Source organism: Ochotona princeps, chromosome 3 (genome assembly GCF_030435755.1).
Source record: "Ochotona princeps isolate mOchPri1 chromosome 3, mOchPri1.hap1, whole genome shotgun sequence".
NCBI lineage: Eukaryota > Metazoa > Chordata > Mammalia > Lagomorpha > Ochotonidae > Ochotona > Ochotona princeps.
In genome coordinates, this window is record NC_080834.1 from 96,225,561 (window position 1) to 96,246,091 (window position 20,531).

A 20,531-nucleotide genomic window follows, 5' to 3' on the forward strand; every position below is an offset into this window, starting at 1 on the left:
TGTCCTTTCCACCTCTCTAGTCTCTCACCCTATCCCATCAGTACAGAAACGGAATGCTACCAGTAAGCACCTTCAACGACAGCAACAGCAGTTTTGGCTTCCACAAAAATAGAGCTTGATGAAACCATGTAGGACACTTTTTCAACAATACACTTAACTACCATTCGTACCTTCTGTATCTCTTGTTTGAAACGGCATTCACACAATATGCTAGGTTTAATATTCGGAATTTTCCTGAGTGGTAGATCTTGTTGGTCCAAATGTAAAGATAAGGACACTAAAACCTTAATTAAAGTCATGCTATTAATAAGTGACAGTAATATAATTTAAACACATATATACCTAGTATTCTTTTCACTTCCCAAACTCCCTTTGTATCAGTTATTTGCAGATTTATTCAGCTGATGTGTTATTGAATTGATACTATACACATGGAATTGCTGTAGGCCTCAAGTGATAACACCATGGATTAAAAGCATTGTCTATTTTCCTACAGAGCATATATTTTTGTATATGAAAAATTGTTGAGAGCTTGAACAAAATCATCATGTATTTGCTGTGTATACTTAATACAAATCATGCTTACCTACCACCTTTACAGTAAGAGTCCTGGTGAGATGAAAGGTACGTCCATTTTCAGGATATGTAACCACACAGGTGTAATTGCCATTATTTGAAACCAAAGCAATGACAAAATTCAATTTCATGCCATCTGGCATAACGTTATGAAAATCTTGTATTTTATAACAACCCTTGAGGAAGTAAAACAAAATAGTTTATTTTTTGTTAAAAAGAGATTTTTAATTTGTAACATCAGAGTTAGAGAGAGAGAGAGAGAGAGAGAGAGAGAAATGGTTGCAACTATTAGAAATAGCTATGGTCGAAGCCAGGAACTTCATCAAGGTCTCCCAAATGGGTATCAGGGGCCCAAACACTTGGGCCATCCGCTGCTGCTTTGCTCATGCCATCATCAGGATCAGCAGTGAAATATCCAGGATATGAAATGGTGGCCATATGCATATATATATATATACATACAAACACATTTGCAGTGAACTTATAGGTGTATAACTTGATACAAAATTATCTTGGTCAAGTGCTGGATAATCTTTCAAAAATAATACATAGCTCTTTCCTGAAAAGGATTCATTAGAATTATGAAGTTACATATGACTACAAAAGCAAAGATCTTTCATTTCAGGTTCTGGTATTGAAATTCTCGAAAGCTCATGTTGATAGTTAGGCAATAAAATAACGACTAAGTAAATTACGGCAACTGAAAACTCGGCAATTTAGAAAAGTTACTTTTATTCTGCATTTTTTTTCATTGACTATATGAATTCAAGAATCCTGTCACACGATCTGATAACCCGGGACTCAATTTAGATGCCTGTTTCTGGCACTCTTGATCACCCTATTGACTCCCTATCATTTCCAAACAGTTTTTTATTTTTATCCCATTTCATCACATTTTCACAGTTGAGAATTATAGACCCCAAATCTAAAAGCTAAAAATTTTTTATTAACCATATTATGTCCAAGGACCTTGTTTCTGTTCTCAAATTATATTTCAGATAATTCAGCTATTTTTTAAAAAATGATATGAAAATACCCTTTACAATATCTAGAGTCCTGTTTTCATCCCTTAACTTTACTAACAAGCTACACTGTTTTGTCTTCTACTTTTGGAGAAAACTTTTCAGTTTATCCTCTATGAACAAAATATATGTAAAACATTTACATTTTGTGAAAAATCTTAGCTTTGTTTTACACATCTTCAATGATAAAAATCAATGACACTATTTTTAAGACCCTTTAAGTGCTTAAACTTCTGGGATTCTACTACTGACTTGTATTTTCAATTTTCTGTACTCACATACCTAACCTTTGATTCAAGTTTACTTATTTTATTTTATTCCAGCTTCTAATTATGCATTTTGAAGTGTGAGAGATGCATATTTAGAAAGTCTTTGTTGCAGGAAATGTCTTTCAAGAGCAGCACTGAAGTTTAGTTTCATGGAGATGATCAAGAGGAAGCTGGTGTGTGAACAATTTAATCCATGTTAGCAATGTTTCCTCTGCTGGAACAGGCAGTTATTTTGGTCATTTGTCACACTAGCAAAACAATCAAAACCCTTGTATTAGCAAAAAGTATAATGTCAAAGAAAAATCTCTGATCCTACGATTAGTTTTCATCAGATTTTGCTTAAATTAAGTTTAAACGTCTTTAGAACTTCTTTTCATTCTTGGGGCACCGTTCGTTTAAACAGCTCAAAAGTGGGGCAGGTGGAAAGGGAAACCCTGAGCCTGTGGAACTCTATCATGAATATGAAAAAAAATTTTTCCCCTTCCCCTTACATATTCTTAAATAGCAGTGAAGTTTGATAAATGTGCTCTAGTTGCACAAATGGAACTAAAATGAAACAAAGGCGTATTCTAGACATCATAATACAAAACTGAAACTCAGTTTTCCAAATGGCTAAGTAGAGCCCTCTCCCTAGGATCTGAAAACCAACACATACTCATCAGGGAATTGAGTTTGTAAAAATCTTATCGAGCCACACACTTAACATATATTTTATTGCCTCTCATCATCTTCATTCATGTTACAAAGTTTATAATGCTTTAATTTTATAGAGGAGAAAACAAAGGCCTGTGAGGTTAAGCAACTGTGGTGTAAGAGTTCAAGGCAGTATGGAAGCTGAAATGGGAACTTATCTTACTTGTTTCAAAATCCTTGATATTTTTTAAAACAAATTTATCCATGAAAATATAATCGATTCTATGCATCTCACACATACAATTTTACGACCATAATAGAACTTGTATTTCCTCCAAGCCACTCTCCTCCTTCTTATTTTTCTTTTTTACTTAGGGGATATCAAAATTTCCATTTACTTCATAATCACAAGCTTAATCCTCCAGTAATTAAACAATTCCATAAGTAGAAGGGGAAGGACCACAGCTGATACTGTCTCCTAATTCTTAAACATTTTCTCTCTTTTAAAAAAAATTATTCATTTTGGTTGGAAAGGCAGATTTACAAAGAGCAGGAGAGACAGAGAGAAAGATCTCCTCTCCATTGGTTCACTCTCCAAGTGGCCACAACAGCCAGAGCTGAGCCAATTCAAAGCCAGGAGCCTCTTCCGGTTCTCCAACACATGTGCAGGGTCCCAAAGCTTTGAGCCATTCTCTACCACTTTCCCAGGGAGCTAGATGGGAAGTGGAACAGCCACATCACAAACTGGTACTCATATGGGATTCCCAGCACATGCCCACAGGGATTTAACACTGAACCACCACACCAGGTCCATGTCTCCTAACTCTGTAAGGTGGCTTTCAACCTGTGCCATGGGGAAGCCAGTCTCAGTGTTAATAGTATTCATGCAGCCCTATCATTTAAATCAGGTTAATTTGTCCAATCAGTGTAAACTGCAAAAACACTTTTCAGATGAGAAACCAGCCATTATTACCGAATTGTCAATTAATAATTATTTTTTAACAATGTGCTGAAAAGAACTTGTCAGCTGCTTTAAACCTTCTAGGCTCATAGCAGTTTAGAAAGAAAAGAAACGAAATATTTTACATGCCAATGTTCATATGTATTGTGGGGGTAGTTTTAGGCTAATATTGAATTGTCAACATTCATCAGTACCAGCCTATAAAGCCCAGTTCGTGCTCTCGCTTTCTCTCTCGCTCCTTCTCACATCCTTTCTCTTTCCAGTTCCATTTTCTTCTACCTCTTGCAAATGTACCTGAGAAACACAAACTAATATTTCAAATAAGTCCAGCAAATATTATGGTGATTTCACAATCTTCTGTGTGAATTCCAGAAGAAAACAATCATGTAAAAGGTCTAGATGACCCAAGTATAGAAAAATGTTTCCACATACAAGACATTATTCAACGGTAAGTGAATTGCAGTAATGAAGCAAGCACTTGCCTGACTAGAAAAGAAACAATCCATCAAGGTGACCCATCACTTCCTCATTCTGAATTCAAAAAAGAGAAGTTAAATAGAAGAGCAACTTTACAACCGCACAATGATCACCATGACAACTGACCGCAACAAATAGGTAAAGAACAGCACAAGAAATGATTTTGAGATTTTTCAGCACAAATAAATGATGTGGGGTTGCAAAGGGTACAAGTGAAGCAATCTTATGACATCATAAAGATGAGTATTTTCATTTGAGAAATATACAACAAGAATTATGTAAAAAGGAAAGGATATGGTGCCCAAATCATTTACATACACAGCCTAGCACATAACTGCAACAAATACAATGAAAGACATACTGGGGCACAAAAGTGTGAGAAGACCATAGAGTAAGCACTTAGAAAAACTTAAGAAGGGAGATTCAGACTGAATCTTTAAAAGTTAAACAGATTATTAATAGAAATAATGTAGGAGTGGGATCTGGGTGACAAACACAGGAATATGCATGAAGAATTTACCGTCCCTGTCGTAATATTTTCCCCTCAATATTATGACCTGAATTATTACACAATAATGTTCTGCTTTTATTTCATTTCCTTTTTTGGAAATTAACTCCAAACAGGAAAGGTGGGCGAGTCCTGAACCTGTATAATAGCAGCTTGCCTAATATCTGGCCTCAATGTACATGCTCAAGAAGTGTGCATTACGTGAGCAAAAACACATTCAAAACTAAGCGAAGACACAAGGCATGGAGTTGAGAGCCAATGGAACATATAAAGGAGAATTAGTGTATGGAATATAAGATATTGAGTAGTGGATTGTAGGGTGGGAGAGAAAATGGAGATAAGGATCCAAAGAATTAATCCACAAAACCAAGTCTGAAAAATTGGGGCTACTTTTTGAAGTTTTGCATCAAAGATTGTGTTGGCATAAAACCCCTACACATGGCCACAAAATCTCACAAAACATCTACAGCCAATCACTTCGAATGAATAGAAATAAGTCTCCCAGTGTTCGCAAAACAATTATTTACAAAATCCCCTAGATGTGCCAGGCACTATTAGGAGCTGGGTACACAATAGCCAGTACAAACAGAACTGGCACTTTTTCCCATGGAATTTTACAGATCACTCTAATCCATTCAATTACTTAATGAATCTCTAAGGGCAACATATATTGTCTCTATGTTTTTCTGTGTGATTGATACACAATGGGAAAAGAGAGAGAGTGTCTACTATCTAGAACAGAAAAGATAAATACAACATGACAGCAAGAGAGATGAGATATGAATGGTGTGTTATCAGAAGCACAGAATGATTGATTTATTTCTCCTAATCTAATGCCCTAAGACTTCAGATACTTGAATTTGGCTTTAACGTTAAATAATGAATCTTCGATCATCAGATACTCTAAAGCTACATATAAAATGTTGCATGTATATGCATATGAAGAACTGTATATGAAGGTCTGGAAGACTATGATACTTTCTTCACATCAAAGATTAAAAATTACTATACAAAAAATTTAGGGAAGGCAAAAAGATAAAGAACCAATCTAAATTTTTACATAGAGTTAAAGCAAGCATTTAAAAATACTATACTATAAAGACACAGTATTGTCTTCTCAATAACATGCTGACATAGAACAACATGTTGGGCTATGAAACAAAAAGCCCAAGCCTGCTACATTTTCAGAAATGTCCTTTCCTAATTCTGTCTTAGCTGAAAGTAAAAAAAACAAAAAATGTTTCCTGTTCTCTGAAAGATTTACAAACAATACCTGATCAATTCTGAATAGCTGTGCATTAAAACTTAGAAGTGTACTTAATATATTACTTAAAAAATATTGTATGTATTTGAAAGAGTGACAGGGGAAGAAAGAGAGAGAGAGTCTTTATTCTCTGGTTCCTTCTTGAAATAGCCACAACAGCGAAAACTGTCAAAACTGGATCAGGTAAACCCAGGAGTCAGAAATTCCTACACAGGTGGCAAGAACTAAAATACTCAGAGCTTCATTTACCGACTCTCATGTGTGCTATTAGGAAGAAGTTGGATCAGGAGTGCAGGTGTGGTTTAGCTCCTGAAGCATTTTTTCCTGTTTTTTGTATTATTTTATTTATATAAGATGAGCAAATTTCATGTATTTCACAATACGGATTTAGGAGCATGATTCTTCCCACCCAACCGTGAATCCTGCCTGCTTTCCCACATTCCCTCCTCTTTACTCATTTATTATTTTTTAGTTTTTACAGTGGCCTACTTTAGGGTCATTCAAAAGAATAAGCTTAACTCTCCAATAATTAAATAATTGGTAAGTAAATAAAGAAGCAAAAACATTGTTCTGCAAACATATAGACATGGCTATAAAACAATTAAATCTTAAAATGTCAATTTTATTCATGTAGATGACATTATTTGGCATTCTGACTACTAGCACAGATCATGGAAAATACATCATATTTGTCTCATTGGGACTGGCTTATTTAATGTAGTATAATTGTACCACTTACACTCACATTGTTGCAAAGGACCAGATTTTATTCATTTATATGGCTGAGCAGTATTCCCTAGTATATATATACACCACATTTTTTTTGTCCAATTATTAATTAACGGACATCTGGGTTGACTTAACTGATGTTAGCTGAGCTGCTATAAAGATGGAGTACAGATTATGCTTTCGTATGCTGATCTCATCACCTTTGAGTAAATCCCTAACAGTGGTATGGCTGAATTATACAGTAGATCTATTTTAGGATTTCTGGGGGATTGTGATTTTGTCCTCCATAATGGCTGCACTAACTCACATTCCCAGCAGGGAACTGGAACACATTTCCCTCCCTATCCTTGTCAACACTTATTTATTCCTCATTTCTGTATGATAACCACCCCAACTGGAGTAAGGTGAAGCCTCATTATGGTTTTTATTTGAATTTGTCTGATTTAAATTTCTCTGACGATTGACTTTAGTGATCCTAAGCATTTTTTTTCATATTTCTGTTGGACATTTGGATTTCATCCTTTGAAAAAAATTCCTGTCCATATCTGTTTCTCATTTCTCAAGTTGATTGTTTGTATTGTTGTTGCTAATTTGTTGAGCTCTTTATATATGCTGGGTATTAATCTTTTATCAGTTGCATGGAATGAAGTATTTTCTCTAATTCTGTCAGTTGTATTTTCTTTTAGGAACTCCTTTGCAATGGAGGAGCTTCTTAGCTTGAGACAACCCCATCTGTTTAACTTATTATTCTCTGTGCTCATGAAGTCTTTCCCATGAAGTGTCTGAATATGCCAATGCCTTGCAGAGTTCCTTCCGACATTTCCCTCTAGCAATGCGATAGTATCAGGCTGTAGATTAAGAACCGTGATCCATTTTCAGTTTACTTTTGTGTAACATGGAAGGTAGGGACACTATTTCGTGCTGCTGTATGTGGAGATTCCATTTTCCCATAACCATTTGTTGAACAGACTGTCCTCTTTCTAGGGCTGATTCAAGCTCATCTGTTAAAGACCAGTTGATTGTGAATGCATGGATTGTTTTCTGAAGTTTCTATTATGCTCCATGGGTCTACATATCTATTTTTGTGCCAGTACTAGACTGTAGTATGTCCTGAAATCCTGTATTCTAATGTCTCCTGCACTGTTTTTTGTTAACATTAATTTAGCTGTTACAGGTTTCTTGTGTTTCCACGTGAATTTCAGCATCAGTTACCTTAGATTTTAGAAGAATTTTGTTGATATTTTGATTGAGATCGCAGTGAATTTGTAAATTGCTTTGAGTAGCAAGGACATTATAATAACACTGTTCTCCACAAACATGACAAATTTTCCATTTTTGTCTTCTTCATTTTTTAAAATATTTTATTTTAAATATAGATACATTATCCACTGGTTAGATTTATATCTGTGTATTTAATTCTTGTACTATTAGCAAAATTTCTGTGCCATTATTATAAGTTGTCTCTCAGTTGTCTATTTATACACAGGGTACAGATTTTCTTGTGTGGTTTTTTTATCCTTCAGCTTCACCAAAAGCTCTTACAAGTACTAATTGTCTCTTAACAGAGTCTTTTGATTTCCCTACCTATAGGTTGATGTCTTTTGAAAACAAGGAAAATTTTATTTCCTCCTTTCCAATTTGCATCTTTTTGATGCTTCTGATTACCTAATGTGTGTCTAAAACTTCCAGAACTGTTTTAAGTTGAAAAGAGAAACTGGATATCTTTATCTGGTTCACAAACTTAGTGGAAATGCTTCCAACTTTTAAGGCTTCAGTATGAAGCTAGCTGTGTGGTTTTTATGCATTGCCTTGATCATGTTAAGGAATAATTGTATATCTAATTTGCTTAAGATGTTTGTCTTGAAAATGTGTTCTGCTTTGTTAATGTTATCTTTGTATCTACTGATAATCATTTTTTAATTAAATATTTTCTGAGTACTAATTTTGGGTTTGTACTGTTTTCTTTATTGAGCAATTTCTTGATGTAGGCACAAATTTACTTCTTCTTAACCTTGCTTTTCTTACATCCCACGATATGTTGTGGAATCATTGCTGGATTTCAGGGATGTTTTATTTTTACCCTTCTCATTTCTTTTATGTCCTACTGTTCATTCAAGAATATATTGTCTAGTCTGTATGTGTGTGCATATTTTCTAGAGCTTCTAAAGTTATTCATTTCAAACTTCATTTCATTGTGGTAAGAAATCATACATGCTGGATCTGGCGCAGTAGCCTAGTGGCCAAACACCTCACCTTGCACTCACCGGGATCCCATATAGTTCCTGTCCTAGTGGCCCCACTTCCTACCCAGCTCCCTGCTTGTGGCCTGGGAAAGCAGTGGAGGATGGCCCTAAGCCTTGGAACTCTGCTCCTGCATGGGACACAGGAGGAAACTAATGGCTCGCGGCTTTGGATTGGCTCAGCTCTGGTCGCTGAGGATGGAAGATCTTCCTCTCTGTCACCCCTCTTCTCTGTATATCTGACTTTCCAATAAAAATAAATATTTCTAAAAAGAAATAATACATGCTGTTATTTTTATTTTTGTAATTGTGATTTTCTTTATGGTCCAACATGTGGCCTGTCCTACAGAATGTTCCAAGCGTAGATGAAAAGAACATATATCTGTTGCTGTGAGATGACAGCTCTTAGATGTCAATTGGGTCAATACGGTCCCTACTGTCAACGATTTCTGTTGTTCCTTTGTTGATTATTTGTCCGATTTATCTGGGTGTTGAAGTCAAGCACTACCATTGAAGTGAAAGTCCTCGACCCCCTGTACAGTCACCATCAACTGTTTAAATAGCTAGGCACCCTGGCATTGGGTGCATATATTTACGACAGTCATATATTCAAATTGATCCCTTAATCATAATGGGGCACCCTTCTTTTTCTGTTTTGACAGTTTTTGTGTTACAGTTTATTTGATGTTGATAACTTTTTTTTCTGTTCGGACTTGGATTATGTCTCTCCATTCCCCCCTCTGATGAGAAATCAGCTGTCCCGACACTCTTGTATGCATACAGGCGTTACAAGAAGTTGCTTAATGAGCTGCATCGCAGTGTCTACACCAATTAATCAATTTTATGAACACGATGTGCAAAAGAACAACTAGATTTTTTCAAACTGATATTCATAATGATATTCATACTGCTAAATAGCACTTGAACATATTTCAACAGCTTCCATAACGCCAGATCTAAAACATCAAACATAAAGGCTCATCTGATCCTTAGAAAATGGGAAAATTATTTTTGCTTTTTTGTCTCTAAAAGCTAATATTTCAAATACAATACTTCAAGAATAAAGAACAGAATTAATCCAATAATTAAATGTTAGGATGTTTTGCCATAATTTGAAGCTCTGGAATCTAACAAAATAATAAATATATTAAATTACAAACAATTAATGAATAAATATAATAGGAATATTATGATCACACTTCCACGCACATCTACTGCTATATATTTTTAGGTCTCTATGTGAATAAAAAGACAGTATTTGATCTGTATGCATATTGTGTTTTGGGTGTACTTTTATAAACTATTTGATATTGAGCAAATCTCTTGCAAATCATGTCTTTATCCCCAGGCTATTTACAAATTCTAGCTTATTCAACAAACATTTATTGAGCATCCGTTTAACTCACAGGATTGTTGAATGACAGAACTGTGCATCCTGAGATATGAATTAAGGAGACCCTGCCATGCAGGAGAAAAGAGGATGATAAAAGGAAGACACGCAGTGAAGAGAAACTCAATCCTGCTCATTATCCCTGTAATTCTGAAAGATAAATATTTTGGTTCCTATACTTCCCAAACTCAGTTTGTTTGCCATCCTTCTCTTCCTGAGTCCCATAATTCAGTTCACAATCCAACATGTGCTGAGTGTTCACCCTGATCTTCCAAGTACCCTATGCTATAAAAGGATCAGCTTCTCCACATTAGCTCTGAAGAGTGTGGGATTGGGAAATAGACAGAACTGGCTTGCAACTTCAGATTCTGATTAGCAGCTGGATTGTTTGGAGTGGATTTCCTAAGATGATATAAAAGTGTGGGATCATGCCACTTAAGATTGTATCTTCCGCACGCTTGGGTCAATGCTCAATCTTCACTTCAGCTGCTTCATAAGTATGTGGAGAGTATAAGGCAAAATAAGTAAGGCGTTTGGAACAATGTTGTGCTTAATAAATATTTGGTATTATTGTTCAGGTCTGTGAGACTTCATTTCCCAATATGTTAACAAAGGACATCTATCTCACAGAGTACATGTGATACCATATAAAACACCCAGCACACTGCCTTGTAACATGCAAGGAATGTAACTTTCTTCTTGCTTTTTCAATTCAGATCTCATCCTGAAGATAACAAGAAAACACATTTCCTGGAACTGATTATAATTTGTATTATTTGTCTTACTAAAAGAAGTCATGGGGACGGGGCAATAGTGTAGTGGTTAAAGTTCTCGCATTGCACGTGCCAGGATCCCATACGGTCGCAGGTTCTTAACCCAGTGGCCCTGCTTCCCATCTAGCTCCCTGCTTGTGGCCTGGCAAAACAGGTGAGGATGGCCCAAAGGCTTGGGACCCTGCACCCGCGTGGGAGACCAGGAAGAGCTCCTGGCACCTGGCTTTGTATTGGCTCAGCTCCAGCCTTTGTGGTCACTTGGGGAGTGAGTGGACGATCTTCCTCTCTGTCTCTCCTCCTCTCTGTATATCTGGCTTTCCAATAAAAATAAACAAATCTTTAAGAAAAAAAAGAAGAAGAAGAAGAAGAAGAAGCCATGGCTGTGATGTTAATGTGAGGAATTCAGTTGAGAACAACCAAAAGAGAAATCCTGTGGAGGGGCCAAAATACCTTAAACGGATATTTAAGGAAGATTTTTAAAGGCAGAGAATTAAAAACAAAGTCAGCAGTGCTAACGAGTGATCAGAGAATACAATTACTCAAAACGTTGATTTTGTTTCCAACATGGTAGATAAAGGCATCACTGGATTACTCAAAAATAGAGTGATAAAATAGTATGGCTTCACACCAATGGCAGTTTTGTTCCTAATCAGAAAAGGAGGAGGACAGATCTTTGTTCACTCCCTTTCCAGTCATCTGTACATTCTTCGACACATACCAGCATAATGGCTTTTCAGTTGTGGTATTTTTGTTCCTTTGTCTCCTTCCCACATTTAGCGTTTCCATTCATATTATACAAAGTCTTCCCTGAATCCCAGCTCACCAGATCTCATCAAATTCTGTTTAGTCTCCCTCTGGGCTTCAAAGACCATATAGCTCAGATCTGATCCTTGATTTTCCTCCTACACTGCGAGGTCACTGCCTCCACACAGATGTCTAACAGGCACTTTCGACTCAACATGACATTTCTTAAACTCATTACTTACTCTCCACTCTATCATGCTTTAGTTAATAGCTTCGCCATTTATACAGTGAGCATAAAACCTGGGAATCACCAGGATTTAAACATAGATTTGGTCTAACTGCTTCATGAAACAGTGTTTTAGGGCACATGCACGTGAATTCCCCCTCTTAAAACCAAAGGTCATTTTTTTTTCTCAAAGATTCAATTATGTGGAAGTTAGAACAATGCATTCAACAGGTATGTGAATTCATTTAAAACCAAAAGTTAGGAGCTGGTGTGACTGCTCAACTGGCTAATCCTACCATGTCAAGTGTAGCATCCCAGATAGGCACTGGTTTGTGTCTTGTCTGTTCCGCTTCCAATCCACCTCTCTGCTTAAGGCATGGGAAAGCAGAGGAGGATGACCCAATCCTTCGGATCCTGTACCCATGTGGGATACAAGAAGAAGGCCCCCGGCTCCTGGCTTTGGATCAGCTCAGCTTGGTCCATTGTGAATAATCAGAATAGGAAACAAGGGGTGGAAGGTATTTCTGTCTTTCCTTCTTTCTGTAATTTTTTTCTAATAAAGATAAGTCTTAAAAAAGTTATTTCTTCTCAAATGCTTAAATCTGTAAAACCTAGAATTTTACATTGAAAAAGAGTATGAATTCTTTTTTTTGAAATTGTCAGGATTAAATTACACAGATATTAGCATGTATCTTATTCCTTCCAAAACCTTGGACACAATTGATTTTCAGCTGGTACCTACTAAATGTATATACAAATGAATGTCTATTAAAAGTAAGAGCATTGCCTTCAGCACTGTGACATACCAAGTAAAGCCATTGCCTGCACTGTGGGCATCTCACATGGACACTGGTTCAATTCCTGGCTGCTTCAGTTTCAATTCTACCCCCTGCACATGCACCTGAGCAAGGAGAGGATGGCCACGTGTGTGGGCCCTCGCACACATGAGGAAGATCCTGAAGAAGCTCCCAGGTCTTGGCTTGTGATGGCCTCAGCTCTGACCACTGTGGTCATTTGAGGTGGAGAAAGGCAGATAGAGGTCTCTCTGTCTCCCCTCTTACACTGTCCATAACTTTGTTCAAATAAATAAATAAAACATTTTAGAAAGAATTTTGTAAAGTAACACTAAGAATAGCCATAAATAAACAGATATGACAGTATATATTCAGAAAATAATTTTTTGGCTGAAGGAAAAAAACAATTCAAGAAATCTGCAGAATGTTCTTAGATAAAAGGCATATGGGCACGGGAAATGAATATGGAAAAGGAGAGGGAAAAATAGACTTTACATGGAAATAAATCTTTCAAAATTTAGAGATTAGAGATTTTGGATAGAAAGTAGAGAAACAGTTTTGAACTGGAATATGCAGTGTTGCTTCAACAAAAATTCTTAACATTTTTTCATCACATTTCATGTAGTTCATTATTGAAAAATACAATTACTGAGAGGACATGCAATAAGTCCTTATTATACCCTTTTTTGTCTCAGCAAGTATCAATTAGGCTGCATCATATTTCATTTAATATATCTATCCACTGTACTAAAATATTATTTTAAAGCAAATCACAGAGGATATATAATTTCATTTGTAAGTATGTCATTTTGTGCTTATTAATGATAAAATTCTTTTGGAGAGCACAGCCTTGGTATATCACGAGCAACTGCAAAAGGCCAATATCTACCCTGTGGAACCAGCATCCTATATGTGATTCGGTTCATGTTCAGGTTGCTCCACCTTTTCTGGTTGCTCCACCTCACATCCAATTCTCTGCTTCTGGCCTGGGAAAGCAGCCAAAGACTCCTTAAGACCTTGGGATTCTTGTCCCACATGGAGGCCCCTGCTTCTTGGCTTCAGATTGGCTCAGCTCTGGCTCTTGTGGTCATTTGAAGAGTGAACCAGAGGATGGAAGACTTCCTCTCTCTATCTCTCCTTTTCTCTGTAAGTCTACCTTATAAATAAAAATAAATAAATCTTCAGAGAAAAAAGTAATAATTTGCTCATATCCTCAGTAGTCTAAATTCAGCATTAACTGATTTCTCCTAGAAAAAAATGAATACATGATTATTTCTTTGTATTTACCAGTTTTCAAGTTAATGAGTTGATTGTGCTGGTGCTGTGCCATGGAAGGTTTAAGCTTCTACATATCAGCACTGGTTTGAGTGGCAGCTGAAAATGGCCCAACTATGAGCCTTTAAACACATGTGGGAGCCATGGAAGATGCCTCAGGCTCCTGGCTTTGGACCAGCCCGGCTCTAGCTGAGGAAACCATAAGGGTAATGAAATAGAAGATGAACGATCTCTCTTTATGTCTCTCCTTCTCATCCTGTAACCATGGTTTGCAAGTAAAAATGAATGTCTTAAAAAGAGAGAATGAGTTGATTTCCCAGCACTATCCAAATACAACTCGTTAAATTTTTTTGAAATACAAAGGGAAATGCTACAATTTAAACTATTACACAGGATTCAAATTATTAAGATTCCATCTTCACTGATGTTCAATATGGAATCTTTGACCAAAAGAACCTTTAACTTCCCTTGCAAGTTTTTCCATTAACAAACTTAAATGGATACATAATTTAAAACAGTCAACTATAAGTATTAAATTGTCTATTTCTTTTTTAATTCTGACAACCTTTGCCTTATATAGTGTGAGGTTTTGCTACCAGATAGAAATGCTTTTGTTATGGTTATGTCATAATGATAAAGTAAGGTTTCTTTTATAATAAATTCCTTTTTTATGATAATATTCACTGTCTACTTTTATGATACAATTATTACTAACCTTTGTAATATGACTGAAAACCTTTTTTTTATGCCACCTTTTATTAATCTGGAGCCATTATCGTCACACTTAATTTTCTTTTTGATATTATTTTAATTTTAATTTATCTTCACTTATACAATTATTTCTTTCAAAGATTTTAATGAGTTGCATAATTTCTGAGTTACAATTATTATTTATGTTATTATTTCACCTTCCAAATGAAATTTTAGTAATTTCTTTTAGCTCATTTCTGAAATAGTTTGTTATGACATTTTCAATATTCCTTTTTAATTTTTTTAAAGATTTATTTAATTTTTATTGAAAAGTCAGGTATACAGAGAGGAGGAAGGTCTTCCATCTGATGATTCACTCCCCAAGTGACCACAATAGCTGGAGCTGCGCAGATCCACAGCCAGGAGCCAGGAACCTCTTCTGGGTCTCCCACACGGCTGCAGGGTCCCAAGACTCTGGGCCGTCCTCAACTGCTTTCCCAGACCACAAGCAAGGAGCTGGATGGGATTAGAACCAATGCCCATTTTGGATCCTGGTGCATTCAAGGCGAGGACTTTTAGCCACTAGGCCACCGCACCAGGCCCAATATTCCTTTTTTTAAGCAGAAAGGTTTTTACTCCTTTCTTGTAACTTTGGATGAGGTTTTACTTTCATTCTTCTTGATGTCAACCTGTTTCACCTAAACTTTAGAATATGAAAAGACTAGTTTTTCTTCAAGACATCCCTGAGTCATGAATGCCCTGGATCTGCCATGCTTCAGTGTTGTTAGCCAGTCCTTTTTCATCCTCTCGATATTGTCCTGATCTTGTTTATTTTTCATTCCAGTCTCAATATCTTCTCTTCAGTGTGGCCAGTCATTCTTCATCTTTTTAAGGCACTAGAACTTTTCTTATAATCCCTTCAGAACTTCTTGCTGTCATTCTCTTATACTCGCCTACTATTCCTGTTTTTGAAGACTGTCAGACACAACACTACGTCTCTCTTTTTCTCTCCCTTACATCATTTATTCCATATAGGTCTTGGGCGATGGGTGACTGGACTCACTCACTACAAGTGGTCCTATGACTAACTTGTTATTGAGTTCTGGTATAAACTCTGTCCTTGAATTTTTGTCTTTTGTGCAACTGTAGATCAGAAATGATTCAAAATTCAACTCGATGTCATAAGTGCGACCTTTAAACCCCTTTTCTTCATTAAATATTTCGCAAATCCCTCAGATGTGGAAGAGATCACAGACAGACAGTGCTTGCAAAGGAAGATGAAAAAGAAAATATCCAAATAATAAAATATGCTATAGATTAATCAAGCAGTTGAAATCCAGCACATAAATTACCTTCTGGCCTCCCTAAACATTAAGGAAAAGCAAGGATCATGTCTCAAAATGTTTGCGACAGGAAGTTAAGAGAATAATGGTAGTTTTAGTAATCTAAAGAATATCATTTCTGAAATGGTGAATTGAGGCAAGGTATGACACACAACATCATTTAAAATAGTAAGAAATGAAGAACCTAAATGTTTTGTGTAAAATTATTAAATAGGAAATTAGACATTCTGAAAAGCTTTAGTTTCTACATTTAACCCAGAACATAAGCATCAGCGTGGTAGCAATGATGAAATGTCTTTGACTTCGCTTACCATATACCAAGTGACGATGGGTTGGACACTGGAAGGGAAATATCCGTCTACATCTGGACAAGTGATCTTCTGAATACCATATTCTATATACAATCTATGCACAGGGAGTTTCATGGGGGAATTGAAGCAGCTGTCTTTTTGAACAACTTCCAGGGGAAATGCAACTTTGCTGCAATACGTTGTGTTCCTGAAAAGAGAAATATGCCATAAATGTGTGGCCTCATTTGCATTTGATTTGAAATAGCATCCCTATTAAACTGAACTAAGAGTTACTATGTTATGTTTTGAGACTTCATTTATATGTATAAGTTCATGTAGCAATTAAATGACTTACAGAAGTATTCCGTTCTCCAATTCACATCACAGAAAAAAAGTGCAAAAACAGATACATAATTAACTATGTAAAGATTGTCAAAAATAAAGAAAAAATTTTTAAAAAGGACTGAACACAATAGAAAGGGTTGGGGAAACGTACAAACATGGGGAGAAGGGTACTTATTATGAAAAAAAAAAATAAGGAGATAGCAAAAATTGCTTGCCATAAACTCTGTCCACAAACAATAAAGGGTCTACCACATGGAAAAAGGATTCTTTCAGTGGATGTGAATTAGGTCAATTTCCATTAATGTAAAAATACATTTTCTGATTTTAATAGAAGTGAGCAGAGATAGGTTGATTCAATCGACTAATATTCGAGCACACCTACAAACAACTTAATCCCAGAATACTAATCTAACAGCCAGGCCATAAAAGCATCCAGATGTTTTATTTCAGCTGATTCCACTTCAGGCTATTCTCAGTTTAGGAATGGACTCAGGACAATGGGCAGCCTGGCAATTCTTGTACCACCAAATTTCAATCCTAGCTTTGTTTGAAGACATGGAATATGTGCGGACAGACAGATGAACTGAAAGGGTGCCAATCTGGAAATAGATATAAAAAATAATAATATTTGGGGAATACCTACAGGCCTTAGGCAGGTAATCCTATTCCAGTAATGTTAAAAAAAAATCTAAAAAGCTTTTTATTTGGGAGGAGTATTTACTTGGCAAATTTTGGATAGACAGATTCTGCAGCATTTTAGAATGTATAGTAGACATGAAGCCCAAGAGAAAACCACTATGTATGCCTTGCTAGGGTTGCAAATGTTCACTTAGGAAATGTTAGTAGGTAAACGATTATTAAAGATGATAAAGTGCTTAAGCCAAACATAAGTCAGTTGTGATTGTGTGGATACAAATACTAAAGAAGTGGACACAACCTGAGTATGATGAATAGCTAAGCAATCGTGGAACCGGCTTAATCAGTTATTCTTTCATCCCACTCTTCTTTCTACTATCATCTATTTGTAGTTCCACCAATCTATATTAGGATACAAATAATGGATACATGAATATCCTGATACCAAGGAAGCCCATGCGTCAGTACACTTTCCACTCCAATAAAATGACAGTGTCCATTCGGTCTTGGGGCTATAAACTGCTACAGGATTCCCCACAGACCTTCCCGTGATGGAGATGGGGTCTTTCCAACATACTCATATTGTAGCTTACACTTATCAAAGCATAGACTTAGTTCTCCAAGAGAACCATTAGCATCCCTGTGAGAAAAAGGACCTAGGATTGCACAATGAAGCAAATTGTGTCATTCTCAAAGTCATACATCATAGTCACTTTACAAATTAATCCTTAAATATTAAGTAAGCTATAAAATTCATAAAGTTAAATCATAAATGGAGGTAACAAGCACCCTTCTACTAGGGAATGAAGACACAGAAACAAACAAAAGGAAAGATACATTTCTGGAGTTTCAATGTATTCCACTGGTTTATATATCTATTTCTATGCTGTATCATGGTGTTTGCTTTAGTCTCTATGTATTTCATATGATGGTACTATCGTGTACAAGTGAATTTTAGATAACTGTTGGGATTGTTTTTCCTACTTCTGCGTAAAATGTTATTTTGGTGGGATTTGCATTAAAATTCCAATGTCTCTTTGGTAACAGAAACATGTAAACAATATTGATCAATGAATATGGGTAGTATTTCAAAAAAAAGAAAAATCCATGAAGACATGGAGGGAGAAGTTAGCTAAATACAAGCTGAGGAGAGAGGCACTGGGAATGGAAACCACCTCCTCCAGGTCTCCCACACGGGTGCAGGGTCCCAAGAATTTGGGACATCCTTGACTGCTTTCCCAGGCCACAAGCAGGGAGCTGGATGGGAAGCAGGGCCACTGGGACACAGACTGGTGCCCATATGGGAGCCTGGCGCATGCAAAGCAAGCACTTCACCCACTAAGCTATCACACTGGTCCCGACATACTTCTTTTTACATCATCCAGTCTGTAGTATTGTGCATTTGCATCCCTAGTTCACCAACATATTGACTGAATAAATCTAAACCATATTAAAAATAAATAAGAAAACAAAGCAGTAACAGCACATCTGGTAGTTAGGAAAATGGTAAATCCTGGACACTAAGAAGAGACACAGGTTAAAAACAAAACTAAGAGTTAAACCTTAAAATGGTTATTTTTTGGAGATACATGTTTTTGAAATTTTATTTTTTGAAAAGCAAAAGCAACATTAACATGTAGTAAAGGAGACGCTATCATATTGTGCAGTAACATAGAAAATTTCCCCATAGCTATAATGAAAAAAAGTGGATTTGGAAAAAAGTTGACCATAATGATAGACTGTTTCATACTCAGATACCCAGGGATATGTTCACTTGCTTTTTAGAGGAATTCTGGTAGAAAAGATTGAAAAGCATTGCCCTAAATACATTGATATCTCCCAAATACTCTTTCAAAGACACCCTGTGTCTCTATTGTGCCAGGTACTTTGAAAAATGCCAAGAATAACACAAAAATGGACTCTACTTCCTGCCCTCTTCCTGTCCAAGAAAACATATGCTTGTCACTTAGGCAGGTTCTGGTGCCACACATACAAATTCCAATGTCATGGCAAAAAGGCAAACGAATAAAGCTTTACCTCTGAACAATGTTGACATGCATCAGGATCTGAAATGGAGCCACCCATGGAGACTTTTCTTAGAACAAAACCATTGTCTCCACGTACCTCCTTCCTCCCTCTTCAGTGAAGCCACTAGTGCAAATTATAATTCTGTCTAAATGTTTCCTTTCCTCCCCAGCTTCATAGCACAATCATTGTCCTGATACACGCAAAGGAATTAAAGGGAATGAAGAAAGCATCGGAGATAGACTACCTTAGCATGCAGGTATAGTTTCCTGTGTCATTGAGAAGAGTGGGCCGGAACCAGAGCACATCTTTCTCCTTACTAATGCGGTTCTCGGGAAGGCGGAAGTTAATTGGCTCCTCAAGGTCCCGGTCCTGCCTAGTCCAATACCAGATTAACGTAAGGCCAGCTGAATGAGCTGTGCTGTAGTTAAATTTCAAGAAGTGTTCAAAAAGTGGGCACTTGATGCGGGCTGGCTCATCTTCATAAACTTGGATTTGCCGCATGGTATCCAGTCCCCAGTCATCGCACCGTTCTGGAATAATCAGAAACAAAGAAGACAACAGATGAATAATCCTGAGCAAGGTTATTAAGAGGACAATGCTTAGTCCAGTCTTTTCCAGAAACTTCCTTTTCTGGTTTTCTTTAAAAATTGCCCTCTCATTAACATTGTACAGGTGTCTGTGCTACGAAGTACTTACTTCTAACCATTTATTTATTATCCATTAACAATTTCTTGAGCATCAACTTAATCTGAGAGCTTGAGTCTGTTGAACACTGCAAGATATGAGTGAATACATCATCTGAAAAACATGTCACATGTTTTTTTCACATCATGGAGATAGAAGTTCTAAGAAGGAAATTGCAACTTAAAAGATGACCTTCACATTTGGTGGTTAAGAGGACAGACTTCTGTGACTCTCCAAACAGTTTCTTATAGTAGCTACCTTTTTTCCTAGCATCAAAACACAAATGCAAACACATCATACACATATGCATGGATATTCACATATAAGACTATATTAATTAAATATGTTCTTAGGGTCATGTTTTATATTTATAGAGGGGGAGATGAAGAGAATAGAAGGAAGCAAAAGGAAGAAAGAAAAAAGGCAAGAAAAGAGAAACAGAAAGAGGGCCCCTTCATTCCTCAAATGCCTACAGTGGCTGGGGCCTGATGAGGAGCGAGAGTTCGAGCTGCGACCTAATGTAGATCTGGCACCTGGGGTGCAGGAACCCAATTACCTGAGCAATCTATGACCATGAACTACATTGGCTGGAAACTGCCAGTCAGAAGCCAGACAAGTAATTAAACCCAGGAGC

At 36.6% G+C, this 20,531-nt stretch overlaps 1 protein-coding gene across 2 annotated transcripts in view; it reads right to left on the bottom strand.

The window, feature by feature from the left end:
- IL1RAP (interleukin 1 receptor accessory protein) overlaps positions 1-20,531 on the bottom strand; it is a 130,501-nt gene that overhangs the window by 33,678 nt on the left and 76,292 nt on the right. For both annotated transcript variants that reach the window (XM_004577785.3, XM_004577786.2), the window contains exons 3-5: positions 19,458-19,743; positions 16,226-16,412; positions 587-752 (exon numbers count right to left, since the gene is read on the bottom strand). In XM_004577785.3, the coding sequence (XP_004577842.2) occupies positions 587-752; positions 16,226-16,412; positions 19,458-19,743 (639 nt within the window). The remainder of the gene's footprint in view (positions 1-586; positions 753-16,225; positions 16,413-19,457; positions 19,744-20,531) is intronic.